At 35.9% G+C, this 16,238-nt stretch overlaps 3 protein-coding genes and 2 long non-coding RNA genes across 5 annotated transcripts in view; 3 read left to right on the top strand and 2 right to left on the bottom strand.

Annotated features, from left to right (window-relative positions):
• The window catches only part of LOC124635257 (solute carrier family 12 member 4), a 494,187-nt gene that overhangs the window by 286,779 nt on the left and 191,170 nt on the right, over nucleotides 1–16,238 (top strand). The window lies entirely within an intron of this gene.
• Nucleotides 5,816–7,070, bottom strand: LOC124635506 (trypsin CFT-1-like). Its single transcript, XM_047171369.1, has 4 exons — nucleotides 6,922–7,070; nucleotides 6,618–6,786; nucleotides 6,278–6,533; nucleotides 5,816–6,183 (listed from the first exon to the last, which is right to left on the bottom strand). The coding sequence occupies exons 1-4, from the start codon at nucleotides 6,965–6,967 to the stop codon at nucleotides 5,890–5,892; spliced, it is 765 nt and encodes a 254-aa protein (XP_047027325.1). The 5' UTR covers nucleotides 6,968–7,070; the 3' UTR covers nucleotides 5,816–5,889.
• On the top strand, nucleotides 8,605–11,114 carry LOC124635556. Its single transcript, XR_006985025.1, has 2 exons — nucleotides 8,605–8,977; nucleotides 9,234–11,114. It is a non-coding gene; the product is annotated as an uncharacterized LOC124635556 (long non-coding RNA).
• On the bottom strand, nucleotides 10,934–12,906 carry LOC124635496 (trypsin, alkaline C-like). The gene is made up of 4 exons (XM_047171359.1): nucleotides 12,757–12,906; nucleotides 12,219–12,387; nucleotides 11,794–12,049; nucleotides 10,934–11,267 (listed from the first exon to the last, which is right to left on the bottom strand). The coding sequence occupies exons 1-4, from the start codon at nucleotides 12,800–12,802 to the stop codon at nucleotides 10,974–10,976; spliced, it is 765 nt and encodes a 254-aa protein (XP_047027315.1). The 5' UTR covers nucleotides 12,803–12,906; the 3' UTR covers nucleotides 10,934–10,973.
• Nucleotides 13,366–14,270, top strand: LOC124635549. Its single transcript, XR_006985024.1, has 2 exons — nucleotides 13,366–13,555; nucleotides 14,161–14,270. It is a non-coding gene; the product is annotated as an uncharacterized LOC124635549 (long non-coding RNA).

The following is a 16,238-nucleotide window of genomic DNA, read 5'->3' as shown; positions in this document are numbered from 1 at the left end:
GCCAACCGGAGCACAACATGTTAGCGGTGATTGTGACGCCACGGGTAGCGTAGTTGATTCTGCAAGTGTTCTGGTTGACACTCACAAGCTAAACGTGACGGAGCTGCTCGGAACCAACGGATGCACCATACTGTGGAAGAAATGTGTGATTTAGGACCAGAACACGACACTTTCATTTAAAAACTAGTTCGACAGAAAATATTATGCTCACGAATGTCGTGCCCCATCCAGCAGCCCAGACAGCCTGGTTGTCAGCGAGGTTGTAGTTGGCACCAGCGATGGAGGCAGCGCGAACATTGTTGTTGAAGGAGAAGGTGGTGGATACGCGCAAGATGGAGATATCATTGTCGTATGTTCTTTGGTTCCAAGACTGGTGCACAATGTTCGCGTTAACGTTGTGAACGACGCCACCGCTGTTAGCCCAAGTGGAGCCAACGCGAATACGCCATCTGTTGGCTGCGTCACCACTGTAATAGGATAAATCTTATTATATAAAATTCGCTTACGCCTTCGAAACGGCTTCACTAATTTTTATCAAATTTTATGTGCATATTCAGCAGGTCTGAGAATCGGCTATTGTCTACTTTTTACACTCCTAAGTGATACGGGTTGTTCACCCTTATTTTTTTTGGAAAAACAACGTTTTCCGGGTCAGCTAGTATTTTTATTATACTATCTTTCAAACTTTGTTTCTGGACTTACGATGTGCAGTGAGCAGCGGTAAGGATAGCTCTGTTGTTGAGGATGGTACCTCCGCAAACCTGACTGTAGGTACTCAAGTTTGGTGAGTACAGCAGTGCAGCGATGGTGGGGTACTTGCCAATGGTGGTGGCCGAACCACCCACAATCGTCTGGGGATTACTGGGAACGGCTAAAATGATAAATTATGTGTTACTTCTAACGCCTACAAAAATATCTATAGACATCATCCAGGGTTTCTGTCGTGGTTATCGCATGGTATTGTAAAAATATCTATCAAAATGAACAAAAACATTTTATTGCGGGTTACCACTAAATTAATACACAAAATTCAATATTGTACATACATTTTTTTCCCTAATTACTAAAAAAATTATATCACAATCTATACTTATAATAAATCTGTAGAAAGGTCAATTCTGTACATTGAATATATTTCCAAAATAACTATCAGGGGGTGATTAGTGATCGATACTGATGCCAAAAATGCAATCAGTAAAATTTTTGTCTGTCTGTCTGTCTATCTGTCTGTCTGTCTGTCTGTCTATCTGTCTGTCTGTCTGTCTGTATGTTCGTTATGGAAACAAAAACTACTTGACGGATTTCAACGAAACTTGGTACAATGATTCTTCATACTCCTGGGCAGGTTATAGGATACTTTTCATCACGCTACGATCAATAGGAGCAGAGCAGTGAAGGTAAATGTTTTGAAAACGGGAGAAGTTACTCCATTTTTTACGCTTCCGTCGCGTGTGGTGCCCTAATGGTTACAGCTACACAGAAACCATGTATGACGGAAATGTTCTTCATAAAATTATGTAAAAAATATCCCATGACAGCATATGTCTATGTTTTATGGTTGACTCACAATAACACGTAAAACTCTCGGAAGCTTAGCAGTTCGGAGCTTTCTGATTATATTTGACTACTATTACGTTTATAACACTCTCACTCACACTTATTAAAAATAATTAACACTATTATCTATTCATTAAAAAAAGAATTATATAAATCGGTAAAGAAACACCAACGTTGTACATGAAAAACGGTAATAAGCCATCGCGCGTGAATACTGAATCATGCTATAAGGATCATTTTTGTGCAACGGTCGCCGCGCTCGACGCGACTCGCGGCGCGGTGACTGCGCGAGCTTCATACAATATTTGGCTGTTGGTGCGATTGATGCGAATAGACGTTCCGAGTGATCAACCTTATTGGGTGACTTTTAGGTTTTAAATAATTTATTTTTAACTTTCTTTTGTTGTTATTTTATAAAATAGGTTAGTACCTATTAGTTATTTTGGCAGTGTTTAAATACAAAATATTAATAGTTTACATTTTATTTCTTAAAGTAGTAGTAGGTACGCATCAGTACGCATAGTTTTAGATAATTGGAGGGGCTGGTGTTTATTCTTCCTCTCTTTGCACAAAGTCCGACTCTAACGCGGACGAAGTCGCTGGCAGAAGCTAGTTTGAAATATATTTATAGTACATACCTGCTGCCGCCGCGAAGCAAAGGGCTAGTAGTGCAAGAAAACGCATGTTGTTGGCTCCTCGATGACAAGTGGTTTTTCGTCTCTTATTTTAGGTATTTATATCAACTCAGATTAAATAAATTACCGTGATAAAAGATTAAGAAGTTGTGTTTTCCCTGTTTTCTTAATTTATTAACAACTATCATAAAGCTGTTTGCAGATTAACAAAATTTTCAATAAATAATAGTGACATTTTTTTTTTTCAAGAAAAAATATAATGATAATAATTGAAATGATACGGCATAAAATAATTTTCAATTTTAATTCAGTTTACAAGTACATTCTTCATCAACTTCCTTCGTAATTTTCCCTATAACCAAAAAAAATATATTTGTATCAAGTACCAAATGGCATGGATTGAAAAATATTATGGAGCACTCTAACCATCGGGTATTGGGTTGACCAGGTAACTGGGTTGAGGAGGTAAGATAGGTAGTCGCTCCTTGTAAAACACTTGTTCTCAACCGCATCCGGTTAGACTGGAAGCCAACCCCAACATAGTTGGGAAAAAGGCTCGAGAGATGATGATATTATATGGTTGTTGGAGAAGTTCTTACTTTGTTTTTATTTTATTTAAAGGATCACAAATGCCTTACTGCGGATATAGGTGGGTATATCCCCTTATTATGATAATCTCACTTTGAGACATTATCAAGAAAATGATTAAAAAAATCCGGGTCATATCAGATATAATTGAGATTCAAAAGATCATATAGTTTTTGAGAACTTTTTTAGAGCGAAGTTATTTTATTCCGTTTTTGACAACACTTATTTGTAGAAGCAAGTTTCGTAGTTTGTTTAAATATTATAGGTACAGTAACTTAAATTTTAGAATTGCTTTTTTTATTTCTTTTTTATTAATTACATTCCATGTAAAAGACATAATTTTTTTTTCTAAAAAAGTTTTAATTTTGTTTTGTTTTTATTTCATGTCCACACAAATAAATATGTGTAGAAGGTCTTCTAAAAATCGGTGCAGTGCCTTATATGAGATAAAAGAGAGACTTGCTCCACTGTGTATAATTTTTTTTGTGTAAATAGTTTAAACTTGTGCATTGATTCAAAATTAATTGTTGTTAAAATGTCTTCCTTTATACCTAAGTATTATCCTAGTGGAGTGAGTGATTCACGAATGACTTCAAGTTTTTATGTGTCAGTGAGAAAGTCTGTAGTCCGTGCACGGAGTCCCGGGTTTGATTCATTAGTCGGGTCAAAATGGCTTTGTGGGTTTTCGAAACTTTCAATTAGCAGCCGAGAGTTTGGAATTTGATGGATTTAAGAATACTCTGGCAATAGCCCTCAATTGTGATTACACCTGCAGCTCACTTGATCAACGAAAACATGAGAAACGGAGAAGAGATTATGATGTTACTCGTAATGCAGCAACCTATCTTATAAGTATTACCTAAGAAGATAAAAGTATGGGGATGTAAAGTAAAGAAATAATATCATGTGGTCAAATTGGTACTACTGATGTCCTCTGCTTTGAAAAGGTCATAGACTCTGCGATCTTCATTATCTGAGAAGAAATGGAACTAATATAAATATTATCGGATAAGGCTTTTTATTTTATCAGCACAACGGATATACGTGACAGGAAATTATTTTTTGACTCATTAACGATAAAGAAAGTTCCATTGGTGACACTGGTAAATGGTCCATTGCGCAAAAAAAATATCTGACACCACCAAATACACCAATGAATTTCAAAAAAGTATCCTAATACCAAAAAATCAACGGACGACATAAAAATACAATGATTCAGTTTTTTCTCTCCGCTGTATAGGTAGTTGCTTTTTGTCTACGTTTTATTTTTTTTGCTCGTATTTACATGTAGTTAAAATATGGAGCGATCAATAAACTTAAAAATTAAACGTTTCTCACAATGAGAATACGTCCTAAGCAGTTTGTCTCACGATAGTAGGTAACTATACTAATCTGCCCTTAATTAATCTCTTCAAGGATAAAATCAATTTTTATCATTAATAGTTTATTTTATTTATATATTAAGTCGTGGTGGCCTAGTGGGTAAAGAGCGAACCTCTTATGTATGAGGGCGCGGATTCGATTCCAGGTCTGGCAAGTACCAATGCAACTTTTCTAAGTTTTTATGTACTTTCTAAGTATATCTTGGACACTTATTAATCCAATACAACAACGCTTTCAGGTGGCTGATGGGATTGCCTCGCTTCTGCAGTGCGTCAGCGACGTTTGCTGATGCTCGAGTGGATGGCTTTCATGCCATTATACGTAAGAGAGCAGCATCGCTGATGCGTAGAGTTAGGGGAAGTCCCAACAGCTACTTGCGGGTTATTGCAGACCATGTCCACAGTCCGATCTGGAGGCATTGGATAGGTCTGCATGTAGGGTAGGCGTTGTTTTGTATTTCCCCTCATTTTATTTTATTGTAAGTACAAATAAAATTACTAACATAGTTCTTAAGTTATTATCTTTCATATATTACTAAGTGTTAGTATATGGACCGAAAACAAGTCTGAAATAAATATATTGAATTGAATTGAAAAAATTGAATTAATGTGTTTCTGATGGCATGTTAAACTGTAGGTCCCGGCTGTCATTGAACACCCTTGGCAGTCGTTACTGGTAGTCAGAAGCTAGTAAGTCTGACGCCAGTGGAAGCCGACCCCAACATAGTTGAGAAAAAGGTTCGGAAGATGATGAATTTTTCACAAAAGTTTTTAAAATTCCATGACATTCTATGACATTCTTTAACTGCTACTAGAAGTTATGCTTCGACACAAATATGATCCAAACCAAAAATAAATACTTAAATATTTTCATTTTTTTCTTGATGGAACCAAAAATAAATTCATGTTATATAATGAAACTTGAATATGTATAAACGTTTGTCCTAATTTTCTGACGTCAACCAACCTTTGGTCTTAATTTAATCTCTTAAATACTAATACTTATCAAAAATAACGGATATCCAAGATACGCTTGATTTTAGAGACACGCGTTGATTAATTCGTCAGATTCTTATAAATAATTAGCTTGATAACACTTACTACGCCGCGATAATTACTCATTAGTGTTGAAACATGACTGTCCTTATCGTACCTTTTAGTACCCAATAGAATGATTTTGAAAACTTAAGTATTTAATTTGATGGATTTTGACAATGGAGCAGTTATTTCAAAGAAGCAAATTACACACTTTCAATAACTGTAAATTACGTCTTTACTAGAACGTACGTACGTACGTACGTAGTACGTTTAGGATTGTTTGTGAGACTTCTATTGATATCTCTATTAAAATTATTCAGTATCCAATGATCATTTATCCAAATACTAAAACGAAGACCAGCTTTACAGTTAGCAGTTTTCGTTATTTGGGAGACTTCATTAGCTTGAGAAAGATTGAGAACGAATAATTGAACAGAACACAATATTATAATATTAATATTGTGTTCAGCTATGGCGAGTTATCTTCACTTACAAATAAATCTATTTTATAAAATATCAATTTCATAAGCATTGGATATCCTTGTCCAGCCAAATAAAAAGAATCGAAACAGTGAGACGCTACTATTTAGTAAAAGGGGAAAAGTAAACAATTCATTTCAATTAGTTGCTTAATTTTATTCTTTACAAAATGTCATCTTAACACTTTTTAATGAGATTGGAATCCCTTTTTACGCGTTAGATGAAATCCAGGAAGTGTAGCGAGATACGCGAGCATTGACACCGGGGAATGCAGCCTGAGCGCAGCCAATACCGAAGGAGCAAACACCAACAACGATGCCGTTGTGGTAGAGAGGACCGCCGGAGTCACCCTGGCACTGGTCACGACCACCGTTGGGCCAGCCGGAACACAACATGTTGTCGGTGATAGCGATACCACGGGTAGCATAGTTGTTTCTGCAAGTGTTTTGGTTGATGGTCACGAGCTGAACGTGACGGAGCTGCTCAGAGGAAGAACCACCGGACTGTAAAAAACAAAAATACTCAATCAGTAATCTTCAACAATCATAACGGCACAAAAACGTAAAACTGGTTATCAATCATCATAAGGAAACTTACAGAGGTTGTGCCCCAGCCAGCAGCCCAGACAGCCTGGTTGTCGGCGAGGTTGTAGTTGGCACCAGCGATGGAAGCAGCGCGAACTTGGTTGTTGAAGGAGAAGGTGGTGGCGGAGCGCAGAACAGCGATGTCATTGTCCATGGTCCTTGAGTTGTATGAGGGGTGGATGATGTTGGCGTTCAGGTTGTGAACGACACCGCCGCTGTTGGCCCAGGTGGAGCCAAGACGGATACGCCATCTGTTGTTGGCGTCACCACTGCAAAACGATTAAAAGCCATGTTATTGCATGTCTTATTGCAATGCCTGTATTACAACCAGAATTTGCTGTTATTCCACTTACGCAGTGCAGTGAGCAGCGGTGAGGATAGCCCTGTTGTTGAGGATGGTACCTCCGCAAGCCTGCCAGTAGGTGCTCAAGTTCCATGAGTACAGCAGAGCCGCGATGGTAGGGTATTGGTCGATAGTAGTGACCGAACCACCCACAATCCTCTGGGGATTGCTGGGCACAGCTGGAAAGACGAGTAACGACGATTAGGTATAATAACATGAAAATGAGACATAATTTTTGCAGTGCAAAAATTCTATAAATGAACGGATCAATTTACACCTCTATTAATTTAATTTTAATTTTATTTGTAACTTACCTGCGACAGCCGCGAAGCAGAGAGCTACCAAAGCAAGGATACGCATGTTGTTGCCTAGCCGATGTGACAATGTTATGTTTCCATCAAAACTTGCTGTATTTATACTTCACCAGATTATATCAACATGGCAGATTAAAGCAGTTTGTAATCCATCAAGTAAATGGTAGAGAGGTTTATACACTTGATTATTGTATAGGTAGGTAATGAAGATAAAAGTTGTACGGTGCTGGCACGGCATGCTCTTGTGAATAATTTGAAAGAAAAAGACCTTTGGGTGGCAAAATGTTCTAAAAAGTGTATCGAAGTTTATGGGGGCAATATTTACGAAGAATCTTAAGTGTTTAAAAATTAAGAAAAGATGACTATTACTACTACTACTATTACTTACTGTTTACGTTTTAGTCGTAATCAGGGGACTTAAAGCGGAAAACCAAAATTTTATTTTAACTGAGGTTTAAAAAAAATGTACCAAAATTAGTATACAAGCTCCCTTAAGCAGTCTTTTTTTAAACACTATATTATCTGCCATACTTTATCGTGATAAGGACTATCGTTATTGAAGTTTATCTCATCTAATAGGTGATTCAATCATTCATTTGCTGACCAGAGGCGGTTTAATATGTCAAAATATAGTGTGAAACTGTTTAATTTTGATAAATAGTTACCTATAGTTATTTGGAGTCTTATAGTTTTTAAAGTTTAAGAATATTCAGTTTTTTTTTTTTTAATCAGAACTAATATTATTTTCGTTTCAGCTAAGTGCCATACTTATAGTAATTCAGCTAATGGTGATTTTGTGTAAAAAATTATGGTTCTTGACTTACTTATAAACATACTGAGTTGTTTGAATAGTGCATTTTCATAGTTTTGTAACAAATCTACGCGATACCATGAAAGAAGGAATAGACGAATGTTTTGATGTTTTTAGTTTTAGGTTTTTTTACTAGAATAGTTTTTAATTTAAATATTTGAATTCTCTATGAATCTCTTGTTTGTGCAGTAATTAATTTTGCTTGAAGAAATGCTTGCCAGTGTTTCATTTAGTATGTGAATTACAAATGTCTTACATTGACTAAATAATTGAGATTATCTGTGATTAATTATGAAATCCAAGATTTTAATGAATTTGACTGCAACTTCATTCATTCACTTAACTTAAATAATAAACATAAAAATAATCTCATTAAAAAACGCTGTTGTAGAGGACGCAAAGCGTATCCCACCTACAAGCTTTTAGTCGGCCGACGGATTTTTTGGCTCATACATCAGTATGAACATGAATGGTAATACACACATATAACATAGATCTACTATGTTACATGTATGTATACTACTACATATACAACATGTAACGTAATTAACGCATACCCTCAAACACCTCAATTAGAATATTATGTTATAATCATAATACATACACTGAATTTTTAATTTAACATGTATATGCATTGTTATTTACTAAATTAGTTATACCAATTCTTAGAGAACTTTTTGGTCATACTACTACGCACGCAAATATCGCGCCGCGCGCCGCTTGACCCGACACAACATAACGAAACTACGGAAAAAGCCGACAATACACGAAGTCTTATTACTTTGAGTTACGGTCTATTTGAATTTGTTTTGACTGTACAGAGTTAATATGACAATAATTTCCGTAGTTTTAATTATTTTTGGGATAAAAAATTACCTATATTAAAAATGATATAAATCGATTCAGTAAACGATTCTGAACAAACTAATTTCAGGATGTGCGCTAATTAAGTTACATGTTGTATATTATACATGTATAGCCCAAAAAAATTGGTATTAAGTAAGCCGGTATCATACCGTGTGAAAACTCAAGATTTTCTATAAATATGTAGGTACATTGGTTAAACTGCAGTACGCGGGTATTCTAAGAGTGGGTTGCACCATTTAACTATAACGATAACCGAACTATTTTCAATTGTCAAATCACCAATTTGACTAATGGGCGGCAAGTTTGAGGCTAGTTATGGTTTTGAGTATCGTTATAGTTTAATGGTGCAACTCATTCTATCATGTTTTCGGTAACTATGTATATATATTCGTATAGGATTTAATTTGTTTGATTTGTTGAAATATGTACCTATAGTCTAATTTTTGTTTTAATTATTTTTTTTTTTGTATTGTTTGAACAATTTTGTGTTTAGAATTGTACCTACTATGTAAACAAATTTGCACGCCGTAAGGCAAAATGTATCGGGACTGTTGTAAAATATTATTTCCAGCTAATTTGTATACCTACATTTGGCAAATAAATGATTCTTATTCTTATTCTTATTCTTAACTAGGTTTGCTTGATCGGAAGAAAGGGGTTATTTAGCAGAACTCTTTAATGGTTTCTAGTAAGCCTTTAAACTAAAGAATTTACTTTCTGCTCCTATAGGATTTTCAACTTAATTCTTTGTAAGAAAAGGAAAGACAAAAAATATATTGATTATTCTTAGGCCCTAAGTTTAATTTCATGAATGACTTTTTGAAACATACAAAAATAAATGTAGTTAATCATTTATTTATTGTTCATGGAAAAATTCAACAATTTATTTAACTGTACATATATAACTTTAACCATTACATATTTTTGTTTCATTTATTTTTAGATAGGTAGCTAGTTTGTATGTACACATGTAATTGCAATAACGTGTGAAATTATGATCTCTTTAATTTAATTTAGGAATTTTTACAATAAAGTTTTTTTAATTTAAACTTCACTTGTTTTATTTTTATTAAGCTTCTTTTCCATACTTTGTATCGGTAGTTTGGGAATTGGTGCTTTCATTAAAAACCTTTGGTTGCGAAAATAACAACCCCACAATATGACAATTGATTATTTTTAACACAAATTAATAATCTTTCCTACTTTCATCAACTGCCTTATGTTCCTTAAAATAAAATAGATTAGTTGCGACCAAACTCTCACTTAACTTCTTCAGTTTAAATGATTTTTATAATCCACCAGTCCCATGGAAACTACTGCCCGTATCCGAATAAAATATAGCCAATGTTAAATAAGGATAACACCACCACTAATACTGAAAGAATTTTTCAAGTCGGTTCAGTCGGAGTCTTAAAGTAAAGAAAAAAAAAAACAAACTATTTTTTCTTATATATTATATTAGTATGGTTATGTCAGAGGCAGATAACACTTGTGTTATTCTGTGGGGCTGCGGGTTGTTCGAAAGAGATACCGCGGCCCTAGCACATAAAAAGGCCTACGACGGAACACGACGGTTTTTAGTCAGTAAGAGTCTGACACTCCCTCACCGCTGCTAACCCACAGCGGGAGGGGTCATTTGATGATTTTTGACGTCGTTAAAAAAAAAAAAAAAAAAAAGATAACACTTGTGGTTTTGGTTGTAGGTTACACTTTTGAGCTTATGTATGCTCGTGATGTTAACTGCGGATTACAATAACCGATCCATCCGTGGTTTCTCGATAAGATATTGAATTTGACATAATTTATATAAAGCTAATGTTTAATTATTATTTTGTACAAAAAAAGGTGTAACCAAAGTTATGTAAGTAACCATTGTGTTTTTGGTATTTCCTGTATTTACTAGAAGAAACATAACAGATTATCTAGCAATAATTTTAGCAAAATACAACAGTTACGTCATAGCTTATCTGTTATGTAGTGGTTCCGATATCTCTGTCGGCGCATGTGACGTAGTGGCCAGTAGCATCGGCTGCTAAGCTACGGTATCGGATGGTACGGTACCATTTGCTGAACTTGAGCGCAAGTAATGTTAAGGAAACATAAACTTTAAAGTATTTGCCACTGCTTTATTACCTATAACAATATTCTTGACGATAATATACATACCTATTCGCTTCGCAGTATTTTATTCATGCTTAATGTTGTTTGTATGAATGAATCACCAAAAAGTAAACTTAAAACTAAACCTCAAAAATCTCAGAGATAAAGAGACTTTAATTCAGATTTAAAAAATAATGGGTTTCAATAAAAAAGGTTTAATTAAAAACAGGCATATCATAAAATCATCAACGATATAATTTCCTTATTACACTTCTTAGGCGTTGCTGTTGATCCAGGAGGTGTATTGAGATACGCGAGCGTTCACACCAGGGAAGTTAGCGAGACCGCATCCAATACCGAAGGAGCAGACTCCAACAACGATGCCGTTGTGGTAGAGAGGACCGCCGGAGTCTCCCTGGCACTGGTCACGACCACCGCCGTTCCAGCCAGAGCACAACATGTTGTTGGTGATAGTCACGCCAGCAGAAGCGTAGTTGCTCGCACAAGTGTTCTGGTTGATGACGATCAGCTGCACGTGACGCAGTTGCTCGGAGGCAGCACCACCGGACTGTAAAATGCAAATTCTCAATTGACAAAATGTTCGCTAACGAGATTTTAAGTACATGAGTGATTCCAAAAAGTACCTTGGACAGTCCATCAAGATAAATATTATATCGACAAGCCAGTGATGAACAAGGAACTACCTGCCAATCCTGGTGCAAGGATCATGCTTAGGACTAATTGTAGAATTAGTAAGGCCAATGGACTGTGTTTCGGATGGCACGTTAAACTGTAGGTCCCGGCTGTCATTGAACATCCTTGGCAGTCGTTACGGGTAGTCAGAAGCCAGTAAATCTGACACCAGTCTAACCAAGGGGTATCGGGTTGCCCGGGTAACTGGGTTGAGGAGGTCAGATAGGCAGTCGCTTCTTGTAAAGCACTGGTACTCAGCTGAATCCGGTTAGACTGGAAGCCGACCCCAACATGATTGGGAAAAAGGCTCGGAGGATGATGAGTAAGGCCAATGATGATGATGACTAAGACACTTAAAATAAACCTTGAGCAAAAACATAGTCAATTAAAAATTAACTTACGGAAATAGTGCCCCATCCAGCAGCCCAGACAAACTGGTTGGCAGCAAGGTTGTAGTTGGAGCCAGCAATGGGAGCGGCTTGCACGTTGTTGTTGAAAGAGAAGGTGGTGGCGGAGCGCAGGAGAGCGATGTCATTGTTCAGAGTGTTGGAGTTGTATGAGGGGTGGACGATGTTCAGGTTAACGTTGTGGACAACGCCGCCGCTGTTGGCCCAGGTGGAGCCAACGCGGATACGCCATCTGCCAGGGGCGTCACCTCTGAAAAGTTAATATTAGAATTAGGCTTTTTCTAGTACTTTTCACGCCTGGCGTAAATTTATAATTTTCATTTTAATGACAATTAATAAACTGAACTATTAAAAGTTAATAGAGCTTTGGAATTTTAAGCTCTGAATTGAAAATAATGTCTCAGTAAAACAAGTCTTACTGGGTGCAGTGAGCAGCGGTAAGGATGGAGCGGTTGTTGATGATGGTACCGCCGCAAGCCTGCCAGTAGGTGCTCCAGTTCCAGGTGTAGAGAAGAGCCGCAATAGTAGGGTAGTTACCAATGGTTGTAAGCGAACCACCCACGATCCTTTGAGGATTTTCGGGGACGGCTAGAAATCAAACAAATATCCGTTAATGTCGGGAATGACTTCACGAGACTGAATCATCTTTGTTAGTCGTTACAGGTAGCCAGATGAGAGATGTCTGACAATCTGGATGAAAAATGTCAGATAAGCAGGCGCTCCATTTGCCAAAAACTGGCACTCAGTGGTGTCTAGTCATCAACCTCAACTTAGTTGGGAAAGGCTAGGTAGTTGATAATAGTGACACTGAAAATTCTGCTGCACAATTTATTTGCCATCGATGTTAATTCAGGGAAACGTTTTTGTCAAGAAATAAAGTAACTACAAACAAGATATTGCACTAGATTGGACTAAAGAATTTGGTGATTTTGGATATGAACAAAATTGAGATCTTACCTGCGACAGCCGCGAAGCAGAGGGCTAGAAGTGCAAGGAAACGCATGTTGCTGATACTTGAAGACAAGTGTTGTCTGTCGTACCAATTAGACGGTATTTATACCAATGCAGATTAATTGAAATACTACGCGAAAAGATAATTTCCGCATTTAATCTTTTATCTCCATGTAAAGATGATTGCAGACTACCAATTTTAAATACATAACAATACATGGTTGTATAGGTAATTATCCATTTATTTCTTGCTAAAACTCAACATATTTTTGGACTGGCTTTTTTAAGACTTTGACAACAGATTTTTGTATAATAGGAGAACAATTTAAAAACTTTATTATGGTTTGATAGATAACGTTAATTTTATACAGGTTGTCCATCAAAGTGTGGATCAAATGAACATGGACCAAGTTTTTGTTTTCGGAAAATTTATCAAACGAATAAAAAAGATACGGGTCTATTGTCAAAATTGCAATAATTGGCTATCGGCGGGTCTCAAAGATGGGAGAGGGTTATGAGCTACATGCGTACACTTGTGCTTGGAATTTAGCTATAGACCGCCATTGAATTTCATGACAACTTTGACATAACATAATAGTATCCATTGACTACACTCCTTAATACAAACAATTCGGTATAGACGATATTTGTTGTGTTTAAAACAGATATGATAGTGATAACCAGTATCACCCAGTTATCTTAATGAGACTTTAAATCTACAATTTATGAAAATCCGGGTTTTCTAACAAGTCATTGCTTGCTTAGGTCAATATTTGACAATAGCTCGTGCGGGTCCGATAGATACGTACGTTTATTTTGTAAATTGTTTTTAATTATATTTCGAAAAGGGAAATTGCAGATTAATTGCTTAGATCTTTTTCGAAAAAGAAATTATGGTCTTTAATAATTTTGGTTTAGTAGGCAATCAAATCAAAAATATTTATTTAGAATTTCTACTTTTACAAAACTATTGCCACTAAGCTCGCTTCCTAGGATTTCTAACATTAATTAATAACAATGTTTTTGTCTAAATATTTGTAAAAAAATACACATTCTGGGTGTTGATCTAGAAAAAAATGTTTTTAAATGGGTCTTAAAATTAAAACCCTGTGAAGAGGTTTTACCACTGCTGTTATTTATTACTTCATGAGTTCCATACTTTTAGATTCATATTTATTTTTTTATCGTATTAACTATTATTTCTTAATAATTTGAAAATTAAAAATAGTATTTCACTAACACATAGGCCGAGGTAGCCAAGAGAGAAACCTCCTGCCAATACGTGCCGTATAGTAGTACAGTTTTCTCATAGCAATCATCATATCCCGAGTCTAAACCAAACTGTGTCATTATGTTCTCAACTTCTCCTTATACCAGTATACTTATCCATCATTGTTTTCTTTGTTACAGGTAACGTTCACATTAATAAACACAGCTGCTGAAAGGTTGGCCGCATTAGTTCTTACTGATATACTTTCAATTTTAATCCTCTTCAAAATAAAAAAAAATAAGAATAACTATTTATTAGTTCTCTTTATAACCATGCCACTAAACATGACTAAATATGGTCATAAGTCATATAGAGCAGAAAAACGTCGTGGTGGCCTAGAGGGTAAAGGACCAACCTCTCAAGTATGAGGGCGCGGGTTCGATCCCAGGTCAGGCAAGTACCAATGCAACTTTTCTAAGTTTGTATGTACTTTCTAAGTATATCTTAGACTCCATTGACTGTGTTTCGGATGGCACGTTAAACTGTAGGTCCCGGCTGTCATTGAACATCCTTGGCAGTCGTTACGGGTAGTCAGAAGCCAGTAAGTCTGACACCAGTCTAACCCAGGGGTATCGGGTTGCCCGGGTAACTGGGTTGAGGAGGTCAGATAGGCAGTCGCTTCTTGTAAAGCACTGGTACTCAGCTGAATCCGGTTAGACTGGAAGCCGACCCCAACATGATTGGGAAAAGGCTCGGAGGATGATGAAGTCATATAGAGCAGTTTGATGAATTAGCAAAAAAACCGAAGATCAGTTTACATTCATCAAAATCAATATGGAATCTGTTTTATATTGTGTATTTGATAGTTATGAAGATATAGATGGTGGATTTTGGCTTTCCCTTAAGATCAACACTTGGCAAATTGGCGAAATTATGTCTATTAAGTAACAGGCAATAATAAGAATGGCTTGACCACAGATCTCCTGAAAAAAATCGTCTCAAAGAATCTTTAAAACAATGCACGTAGGTTTGAATCAGTGTTACCTATGGTAAACAATGTGAAGAAAAATTTCGTAAGTTACGCGACGTTATAAAAATTGAGTGAATAATACCAAGTAAAATTGGAATAAGGAGCAGCAGGATGAGTGTAAATAAGTGTGCTCGAAGTGGTGTGTATGTGGTCTTATAGACAAGTGTGCGGAATAGTGAAGGATTTTCAAAGGACTTTTTAAAATGTGATCAGTTTTTAACCAACTACAAAAATGGAGGAGGTCCTCAATTAAGTGTAAAGTAGGGTGTAAATTATTTATTCTTAATATATTTTTTTGTTCGTTGTTGTAAAATAGAGTGTTATATAATAATTAATTGATGCGTTCATTTAAGATTAATGAGGTGACGAATCTCATAGTTTCTTGATCATTAATAAAACCTACACCATCTAAAAGATAATGTCTTTTTGTGAAAGTGTAAAGTCACTGTATCAGATTAATTTAAAAACTAAAATTAAAATTAGTATAGAAATTATAGAGTTTTACTCCATTTTAGCTCTCATAATAGGTTTTTATTATATTCAGTACGCTTAGTAACACAGGAAAGATATTCAATTAAAAAAAATGCATCATTTAAACATCTGTTCAGCCATTTAAACATCAAAACATGACAAGCAATTGTTGAGATACAGACATACGTAGTAAATTCGTTGTAAGGCGATTACTGATAAAACCAAAATATTGATTATAATCAATCTGCACTTATAGATTAATGGTACATGATAGATAACACATACGACTATTAGTAAAATTAATCGCTTTTATTGTTTAATTGATATTGTTAGGTATATCAACTGCAGACGTTCATGAGATAAAAACAGTATTGAAAATACAAGTTATCTGAATGCACGTTTCTAGTTTTATTTTGGGTGAATGTGTCACGACGGCAAAATGGAGATTAAAGTACTTACAGTGATCTTAATGCAAATGACCTTGAATACTTTGGCATCTCTTGTCATGCTCATATCAGAATGACAAACGAAGCACTATCGTCAAGCTACAAATTGCCTAAGCCAAGTTTTGGTAACGACCTATCTTCAAACGTGATTATTTGGCTGCGCAGGATATTAAAATGCACAAGAATACACCTCCAGATGCATTTACTATATCTTAAGTATTATAATCCGATGAGAAACGATTGATTGATTGATTGGTGATCAAGATCGGCAAAAGATCGGGCGCAGCATCGATAGCCCAACATGCTCACTAAAGCAGTCATGTACCTACCT

This window comes from Helicoverpa zea, chromosome 1, assembly GCF_022581195.2.
Source record: "Helicoverpa zea isolate HzStark_Cry1AcR chromosome 1, ilHelZeax1.1, whole genome shotgun sequence".
Lineage (NCBI taxonomy): Eukaryota > Metazoa > Arthropoda > Insecta > Lepidoptera > Noctuidae > Helicoverpa > Helicoverpa zea.
This window is presented reverse-complemented; position numbering and strand designations above follow the sequence as displayed.

Excerpts from the sequence above, each read along its gene's own strand:
- LOC124635496 (XM_047171359.1), bottom strand. The coding sequence starts at position 12,802 with ATGCGTTTCCTTGCACTTCTAGCCCTCTGCTTCGCGGCTGTCGCAG. Across the intron at positions 12,388-12,756 it reads CTGCTTCGCGGCTGTCGCAG|CCGTCCCCGAAAATCCTCAA; the intron begins GTAAGATCTCAA and ends TTTGATTTCTAG. Across the intron at positions 12,050-12,218 it reads ACCGCTGCTCACTGCACCCA|AGGTGACGCCCCTGGCAGAT; the intron begins GTAAGACTTGTT and ends TTAACTTTTCAG.
- LOC124635506 (XM_047171369.1), bottom strand. The coding sequence starts at position 6,967 with ATGCGTATCCTTGCTTTGGTAGCTCTCTGCTTCGCGGCTGTCGCAG. Across the intron at positions 6,534-6,617 it reads ACCGCTGCTCACTGCACTGC|TGGTGACGCCAACAACAGAT; the intron begins GTAAGTGGAATA and ends ATCGTTTTGCAG. Across the intron at positions 6,184-6,277 it reads CTGGCTGGGGCACAACCTCT|TCCGGTGGTTCTTCCTCTGA; the intron begins GTAAGTTTCCTT and ends TGTTTTTTACAG.